Source organism: Aspergillus niger (genome assembly GCF_000002855.4).
Source record: "Aspergillus niger supercontig An11".
Lineage (NCBI taxonomy): Eukaryota > Fungi > Ascomycota > Eurotiomycetes > Eurotiales > Aspergillaceae > Aspergillus > Aspergillus niger.
The window spans coordinates 712,864-722,296 of NT_166526.1; the positions used below are offsets into that span (position 1 = coordinate 712,864).

At 46.0% G+C, this 9,433-nt stretch overlaps 2 protein-coding genes across 2 annotated transcripts, besides 3 other annotated features; both read right to left on the bottom strand.

The window, feature by feature from the left end:
• Positions 1 to 101: 101 nt before the first annotated feature.
• On the bottom strand, positions 102 to 432 carry An11g02790 (hypothetical protein; the record flags this gene model as incomplete). The annotated part of the gene is made up of 2 exons (XM_059750141.1): positions 102 to 199; positions 393 to 432. 2 exons carry the CDS (start codon positions 430 to 432, stop codon positions 102 to 104), a joined length of 138 nt encoding a protein of 45 aa, XP_059606320.1.
• A 1,202-nt stretch (positions 433 to 1,634) lies between these two features.
• Positions 1,635 to 1,660: a sequence feature (Short protein (An11g02800, CAK96910.1) was converted to a misc_feature.).
• Positions 1,661 to 2,006: 346 nt separating this feature from the next.
• Positions 2,007 to 2,052: a sequence feature (Short protein (An11g02800, CAK96910.1) was converted to a misc_feature.).
• Positions 2,053 to 2,909: 857 nt separating this feature from the next.
• On the bottom strand, positions 2,910 to 3,278 carry An11g02810 (hypothetical protein; the record flags this gene model as incomplete). Its single annotated transcript, XM_059750142.1, has 3 exons — positions 2,910 to 2,984; positions 3,078 to 3,114; positions 3,217 to 3,278. The coding sequence occupies 3 exons, from the start codon at positions 3,276 to 3,278 to the stop codon at positions 2,910 to 2,912; spliced, it is 174 nt and encodes a 57-aa protein (XP_059606321.1).
• A 1,199-nt stretch (positions 3,279 to 4,477) lies between these two features.
• Positions 4,478 to 4,916: a mobile genetic element (Remark: Vader is flanked by 44 bp inverted repeats (IR);~Title: transposon Vader - Aspergillus niger).
• Positions 4,917 to 9,433: the final 4,517 nt, after the last annotated feature.

A 9,433-nucleotide genomic window follows, 5' to 3' on the forward strand; every position in this document is an offset into this window, starting at 1 on the left:
GTGGGTATAGGTTGCATCTGAGGTATTGACTCGCGGGCGAGTTGATACACTACCTACCTGCCTACTCGCCACCTGCATACTTATTTTATTTTCTTAATCACTTAGTTCATATTATTATATGGGAACGCGAGGCGGGTGGTTTGCGTTGCGATGTGCATAGCTTGTGTTTGACTTGTATTAGTGGCTAGGAAGGGACTGTCTAGAAGAATGTATCTGTATAGATCTGGGTAGCTTTCCAATTAACTTTCTGGATATTACAGTCTTTTACTTTATTCACGTCGCCTATGACTTCAATATTCCAGTGAATCAGGAATTTACTTGAATATATTTTATATTAATTACAGTCCTTTTCTGACTTCACTGATTAATAGCTTATAAAATACTTTTCTTACTTTTAGATTTTTCTTTCTTTCTCTGATTAATCTCTGACATCTTTCTACATCCTAGGGAAGCAGCTTAGAAGATACAATCTTATCTTAGTACTTTATATACTCTACAATAGTCTATGCTGGATACGAAGAACGAACTATCAGGGCCACTTAGGGAGCGCTTCTAGGGACGGAGCCCCTGCCAGATAGCGTAGCGGTCTGGCAAACAAAGACTAGCATTCTGAGCCACCAGGCTCAGCTGCGCATCCCTAATAAGCTTGCTCCGAGGGCCCTTCGGACCCCCTAGGGGCAGTCACATTGACCAGTGTGCCAAATCAGCGAATATATCATAACGATATCGATCAGTGTAATACTCCTCAAACTTACTGATCAAGATAATATAACAAGAGCCCTGGTATATGGAACATACAAAATAATACTACTTCGAACAATAATCTATTTTCTTGAAAAGAAATCAAGATTGATACTATATAACCTACAGCCCGTTCCACCGGTTAAAAGGCTTGATGAATTAGCTTCCTACTTCTTCCTGATATATATTTTGAGTAATCCCCAGATCAAACTGTGGAACCTGAACAATGATATTACTACTATTCAGACTCATGACTATTCAATCTTCGGCTGATTCATATTTATATGATCCTATACGCCATTCCTCAACATAAAATGAAAATCCGCCAGTTTTCTTCTAGCGTATAGAAGATCTTGTTCTTAGCCTGGCGTGGCCCAGCTTTTTCTACATGTTGACTAAACTGCTATTGATTCAGTACGCATCCTACGCATCCTACGCATCCTACGCATCCTACGCATCCTACGCATCCTACGCATCCTACGCATCCTACGCATCCTACGCATCCTACGCATCCTACGCATCCTACGCATCCTACGCATCCTACACATCCTACACATGGTTCACGCACAGAGTGATTCAAAGTTGGGAGAAAATTAGTTTCTACATACCAAATGGTATTCAGTTCATGTGCACTAAGAGAGACCTCCATAAATATCTATAGCTCTCTGACTTTTTCTCTGGATATACTAATCTTTTCTAATATTAATATTATCTATTTCTTTATTTTTTCTATAATCAGAAATATATTTATTAAATATTTTATTAATTATGATTTTATTATAATTTTACTGATTAATAGTCTAGAAAAAGATTTATTTTTAGTTCTTTTCTTAATTCTTCTTAATTATATTATTAGCAAATCTCTACTTCTCTAGAGAAGCAGCTTGACATATTTACTCATCACTTTCATACCATATGCCTAGTATGACTTATAGTCATGAAACAGAAGACGAAACTCAATGATTTTATAATCAGACGGCAGGACACCTTTCAAAACTTAGTAGACCAGAAAGAGGAAATATGATATTCCAACTGGAATATGTCCACGAGATACACAGAAATACTGGCTGGTCTAAAACAGAATTCGCTATGAATCCACGTTCAGTCGCTTATCTTTAACCAGGACTATAACCCGGGGCCACAGCAGCTACAACCAGATTATGCTCCAGCTAAAACTACTTCCTATAAAGATATCTTAAGTCGGCCTTGATCCACTACCCAAGATACCATGGTACAGACAATTCTAGAGCCCTAACTCAACTTACCCTGGGAGATTCCTTTCGAAGTGTTGTGCTTTTTTATCCATAACATAGTGCTACTACATGCAACTCAAACTTTATTCAAGAGCAAGTTGCAACTGCAAGCAACCTTAGATCTTTTGTGGAGTCCTCGTCGGAGGGATATCACCTTCGGTCTGGCTAAGAAGTACCGCGAACCCAAGACTCACTTTCATGTCTCATAGCTTGAGAATAAGAACCTCACTGGAACTGCTCGTTACGCTAAATTTAATATTTATTAGATATTGAGCAGTCTTGCTGTGATGATATGGAGTACTTATATATGATATACTTCACTTCTGCCGCGGTATCCATCCCTGGCGGGGCCTGAAGACTGCTATGCTACTAAAAAGAAGTGGTTTTCTATATTATGGAAAAGAAGATGACTAGTATCTCAGTAGTGAAGCCCTGTATTATGACTTCTTTACCGAGTTGCTTATTGACTTGAGTTCAGTCTATTCTTTTACAATCTCTGATAACAAGCCAGACTACTTCTATCTCCGCAAGATATTCCGCGATCTGTTCGTCCGCAAATCTTTCAAGTATGACTTTGCTCTAATTGGACTGCTTACAAGTATCAGAAGAGTACTGCTATGGTTCTGGATATCCACAAAAGGGATAAGAATACTGAAGAGCAGCAGTGCTGTGCTGTCAGGATGTTACTGCTGCGGTGTCCATGGGCATTTCCGGTGCCGCCAAGACTGGTGCCATCTCGAGCCAGCGTCATAAGGTTATCAGACGTGGATTTGTTGGAAATAGTCATTGAATTTTCATGAAAGGAGACGGTGTGGAGAGCATAATCACGCCGACTTATTTATTGCAGGCCTTGAGAATGGATTCATACACATAATAAGACGCTATATACGGTTAATGGAATAACATAAGCCAACGCTATAGATAGTTATGAAAATCATATGGATTTTCTATAGGGCCAATATAATTAGTGGCGTCAGCTCGAGTGGTTCGCTACGTAATGTTTTTAGAACACTTGCATGTGCTGAGCGATTTACGAACCACTTAAAGTACAATACCGGAAACAGCTCTATTGTTATATAGTACCTTCTGGAATACTTCGGCTTTCGCTTCGTACTCATTGCTGTTTGGTATAGGTAGTGTAGCTTTTTGTACTCAGTCTCGGGAGCTTGACGGGCATCTGGGTTATGGCTGCTGATAATCGATGGCATACGGCACCACGTACCATACTCGTCTGGCTCTCAATGATACCACACGATGATAAGATCCCTGGCTCGGGGAAGACATGATTCGTCTGAAGCAAAAGCCGAGAATACTGTAGATAGACCTAGACAGTAGAGATTGAAAGACATGGATAAGCTTTCGTGATAGGGACAAACGCCACCAATATCGCGTCACATCCATAGCCTCGTTTCACAAATAGATAACGGTTCCACAACATGGTCCTTTGCTTCTAGACCTTACAGGGCTGTTCGCTCACGGACTTTCATGACGACACGATGGGGGTGCCATCCTATCCAGATTTCAATTCTAGGTCTGCGTTATATACTGACCATTAGCAGCATCTGTTCACCAGCTGGATGGTGGCACCTGCAAGGATATGATACTTTCTGGGCTTCTGGTTCAGAAGGTTGTAGCTTTCCTCGGTAAGAGGTCCTAGCCATCGAACGAACGAGACCCTTCCAACATTTGGGTAAGAGGTTACGGTCTCAGTTACCTTTCGATCACAACGAACAGGCTCCCATCGTGATAGGTTAATGGCGATCCCGATCGCTAAATCAGCCGATCAGCCTTGATAAACGGGCCTATAGGATATCAGCTGGCAGAGCGCCCGAACGTCTATATGCGAGCGATGTTGTCATGTGTGTGTTCTGCTAGCAGCACGTCATGCATTCAACGTGTGAGAGCGGTGATCTGGATTGGATAGATGCTGATGCTACAGTACTTGGCCTTATCGTTCCTCGAGAGTCTAGCTCACCCAAGAGCTAGACGGATACCATCGTATCCAAAGAGCTAGATACGAGTATGAGGCACTGGGCAGTTCAAGAATCTTTGTTAGGGTGATGTGTAGACTTTCACCGTTCAGATCAAAGAACCGCAATTCAGATGGGAGTGTCAAACGATTAGAGTCTATGGATAAGCGCACATCGGGTAAAGGTTCGGTAGAGGACCTGAGAGTCATGCCGAATTAAGGTGGCAATGAGCTCAGGCCATAGAAACAGCAAGGGGCAGTGCTGACGATCATGTTGATACGTCACGGACACAAGTGCGACGGACTGAGCCGATCGATTAGACCTCAAGGTATAGTCACACAAGTGTTTGCTGGGATGTGTCGACCTTGACCTTCAAAGATGGATGATACCGTGTAACCATCCTTCTCTTCTTTGTTCGCCCTTTCGATGCACCAGTAACCACTGGGTTGGTATGGTTCCCAGGATGGACAGACAAAGTACGAAAGATAAGTGACTAAGTAGCCAGGAGGATTAACGTAATCAACGGTCGGACGGGCCACACGGTCAGGCGGGCCATCTGGTAATACTATACAAAAGATATCTTTTTAAACATAATATATCTCTACCATCCAGGTCTAGAAGAATTAGATTTCTTCTATATAGATTTTAAATAATATAAATAATATCTATATACCTTCTAAAAATGAATATACTTTTACTTATGGACTTATCATATTACAATATCTGTATTTATATGTATTATATAAGAATCTGGTTTCATTATCAAAGTAAAAATTCTAAAAATCTGAAAAATTCATGGAATACTTATTCTTATATATATAAACTATCTACAAAGTTAGAGCTTCATAGAAGTAGTACTGGTTGATATATAATAGAATCAAAAAGACATCTTTTATATGGGATTTCAGGATGGCCCGCCTGACCGTGTGGCCCGTTCGACCGTTGATTACGTTATCTAAGTGGCAGTGAAGGTCGAGACCATCGAGACAAAGTGTTTATAATGTAGATCCCGGGCAGACAACCGGCCAATTGTAAAAGCATCTGCCGGTGCATGGGTGGCAGCCATGGGGAGGGACGAGCTATTTTCCAGAGGGGGAGAAACACAAGTCCCTTAGCGCCAGGTATGACCCGGACGAATTGCCGTAGGGCCAGCAGATAAGATGATTGCTCGTATCGACCCATATCGGACAAGAAGGAAGAGTCGTTCTTGCGATCGCATAGCTCGGGTAAATAGGGAAATTTACTACACGAATGGGACGCGGTTCGGGCCACGTGCCGCTCAGGACCGCCGCCCGTTGGGTCGCAACACTGGAAGGAAATTCTCCGTCCACAAGCAACGGAAAAGGCACCATCCAAGGGAATTGGCGCGAAAATCATTATCCCTCATCCAGCACCCGGTGTACCCTCCTTCACCTTTTACCGACCTCCGATGCTCTAAACCCCTTGGGCGTCTACTTCGCATCGTCTAGTATCTGCACCGTCAAGCTTTTGCTGCATTGGGATCTCATGTCCGTCTAGGCATTCAACAGTGGAACCAGCGGCAACTTCCGCCTCGGAGATATTCACGATGGGTTGCTTTACTTCTGCTTTACTCTCAATTCCCTCCTGATTTGCTCGTTCATCCTCATTTTACTTACCCCTCTTTTGCCCGCGATTGCAGATGCTAAGGAGGGACTCCCGTCGTACTCCGTGGCAGCCTGAGAAACAGTGGTCAAGGAGCGGGAAGAAGATTCCCAATGGTCGTGGACAACGCACAGAGTCCGTGCCCGTCCCTGGTTCAGCCCATGGATGTTATCCATTGGTCTATCGCCTGAGACCAACGGTCGGGAATCAGGGCCCCTTGACTGGCTTGTGGCTGTTATCCGACCGGCCAATGACCACGTCAGGCCTCAGGATCTGGAAGACAAGGCTTTTCCATTGAGGCATTTCCGCGCTACGCTGTACCAATTGTTTCGCCAGGGTGTCCTGATACTGTTTACGAATCTGTCTCACAAACTTGCCACGGCAATCAACACCCTCAAGGTAGTCATTGATTGTCCTGTCGCTTGTGATTCGCCAACTCTGTGCGGATAACGGGGCAGCGGTTCGTATGACGGAGCTAGACGCCTTAGACCAAGTTACTACTCGGCAAGCCGAAGGGAAATTCCAAGGCCTACGGACCACGGCATTCCGTACCTAATCTTAGCTTCCGTATCAGCCTAGAGATGGTGAAACATGGCTGGCTGCACGTTGGCGGCCGCTTGCAGCATCAACCTTGGAAATCTATCACTCAGATGTCGTTATTAATCATTATTGGTCTTGATTTCAGAGTCTGCGTGCTTCCGCTGATGAGCCTATGATCGAGCTGCGTCACCGTTGGAGGAGCTTTGGCGCAATTAGCCATCGCCCGAGTTACTCAAATGGTTCTGGCCAGCAGGGATCATCATGGAGGCTGCCTACAGAAGGCTGGGTAGTGGGAAGGGGGTTAGGAAAGTCCAGCACAACCTGCAATGGCGGACTTCGAAGCCGTACTTTGAATTTTTGACAGTCGAGCCCCAAATCTGAGAGTGGGCCCAGCTCCCTATCTTGGCCCACATTATTGACTTTGCTGGCCTGGATGATGTGATCACAGGTTAGTTCTGCACATCATATCCATCTGAAAATTTGTTCTGGAACCCTGACTCACCGACTCTATCCGACTTCGATGCCCACTTCAACCCTGAAGTGTCGATACAATTGAGTCGTCCGTCACTTGCTCATGGGGAGTGACAACGATAGGGTGGGTCCTCTCATTCTTTTGGCGGTCCATGATCGCCGTCGCGATAGGACGCGTGCACCTAGGTCTCGAGCGCTCTTCGTGAGATCATGGTTTGCGTCAAGAGACCTTAGCGGTGTGTCCAGGCTACTGGGGGAGTTGCGGCCCGAAAGTTCCTTTCCCTTCAGCGGGCGTCACCATTACGGCAAGAAATTTTGGTAAATTTTCAGCTATGAGCACGGTGATTAGCTACGGTAACAATGTCCTTGTCAATCCACTCAGAGTTTTCTTTCTTCCCCCCGATATCGACGTTTGCGGTTGGCAGGACTCGTAATCGTGGTGATGCCGCTAAAAGTCGGGTCGCGGTAGTGGCGAGTATCGGAGTTATGCGACTCTCTCCGATCACATGTTGGGTGTCTCCCCGGAAGCACCCGACGGCGGTGTGTGTCCCGAAGCATACGCGGGTGGCTTATGAACAAAGTAATCTTAGTGTGAAGGGTCACTGAGAACTTAAGGTCAGGTACCAATGGAGATCTTATTGCTACTAGTATTGTTCAATTCTAGAAGCCCTATAGACGCGCGCTTTCACATGGAATTATCCAGCCCAGCTGGACAATTGCTCGTGTCAGCCAGCAAACCCTCGTTGCCAACCCCGGTCGGTGCATTCTTCCTCCTACTACATGTGGCTATCATCGTCGGCTCGCCGACGGTTATGTCCGAGAGCCATGCGTGTTCTGCAGTCAATGCTATGCACCGCAGCACTCCGCATGGGGTACGTACATCACTATTACACTCTTCAGGTCTGAGAACGACAAAGCTTTGTAGATCATCGTCAGCGGTAGCTACACCGAACAGGGAGTAGAATCAGTCATGGGCAGGAGCTTTGTTTTCTGCAGAGAGCAGCGCTGCAGAGCATTTCCTACAAGTAGGTTGGTTTCCGCAAAGAGCTATGAAGCGTCGTCGCTTTGCGTGTCTCGCGTCCACGTCAGGTCAAGGAATGTAACGCTAAGATTCGGATCCAATATGGGGCCCTCTGATTTGACAGTACCCCTCTGAATGGATCATTACGCGATTGCGATGTCCATATCAAGGGTTCCATAATCTCTTCCCCCTGTCCTAGATGACCGAGGGAATTGTATATTTCAGTTGGTGGTATCGCGGTAGCGTGGGCTAACCTGCCTGTCCAGGATAGCCGTGGTGGAGTTGCGGTCGGAAGCCAATGGTCCTGCCCGAGGAGATTAGAATGGATGCGTCGCTCTCCACTTTCAGGCATTGGCTTGCGAAGCTCGACTTAAATCTTGGGCTGGAGCTGGCGTTGAAGATGCATGCACTATGTAGGATTCTAGACTACTATAGGTACCGCGCCATGTTGCTTTGTTACCAGGGAAGGGTTGTACACAAGAGTGGACGCTGTCTCTTCTGCGATCTTATTAACCACTGACGTTACGCCTCTTACCGAGTTTCTTATCAGTGTCGGGGCCGCACATGGCTTGATACTTGAAGTGTCATGCCACCCGCGTAGGGCAAATATTTCTGCAGAAAGTACGGAGTGGTGTGTCCACAATGGAAACGGAAGGGGTGGGAAAGGGAGAGGGGGGGGGGAAAGCCATGTTACAACAACATATGACACCCAAAACAGAGCAGAGGGAGAGAGAGAGAGAGGGTGCAGGGTTCAGAGTAGCATGATAAGCAGATCATCTGGTGGGGCGTTCAGGAGTGACGAATGCTAGGGTGAATTGGTCACGATCTCTTGCATAGCACCTGCAGCTGGTATTGCAAGCTGTTGTGCGACAACCCTGCAGGATGGACGCGCAGTCTTGATGGCATCAGGGGAGGAGGGGGAGGGGTAATGAGGATGTCTGAGCACCTTCGGGACCATCCATCACAGATTTAGTTTACTCAATCCTAGTTTCTTCTGGGCACAGCTGAAGAAGGGCTGAAGGGTAGGATGATATCCCAGGATGTGCGCGCAGGTTTTCGCAAGACCGGCTGTTCCTGCGGAATGTCTAACCCGATTTGCCCCCCAAAAGAAGACTAGATCGAGAATCATGCGGGAAGGATGATCCCGAGGCATGCAGACACTATTGCACGGCGCAGACCAACAGAATTACTGGCTTTCCTTTTGCCAGGCAGAGGCGGAGGAGAGGGAGGGGAAATAATAATAATAATCTAAAAAAGGATAATAAATTAATGTTACTTCGATGATCGTCATTTGGTGATTATCATTACTGGGTTTTCAACCCATCAGGAATTAATGTCATTTGCCTTGTGATAGCCACCGGGTAACCGGAGTGCCGCCAAGGCCTAGGGCCGATCTTACGAGCAATGCTTCCGTGTAGATAAAACCGGACGATCCCAGACGATGATGGGCCTTGGGCAGGGTCTTGATAAAATAAAAGTCTTGGTATCTGCTCATAGAAGTCATTGATTGTGTCTCTCTACTCTATCTCTGTCTGTCACTGCAATATTAGCCAACCCACCCCACTTTGTGTGACCAACTCCCACGAGGGAAAACAGAAACAGAATAATCAAATCACACACTTATCGTGTGATTATTACGGGTCGCGATAACGAGTGGGAGGATCACTACTATCGAATTGATCTAGCGGGAAAAGCACACCGTGACAGTTCACCCCTCCAGCCTTGTTTCCCTTACGAAAGGGAACCCCCGTGGCATCTGGTTCCTGCGCCCGCGGCCTTTTCTCCGGTATGTTGGTGATGTAACGTATTCAGGC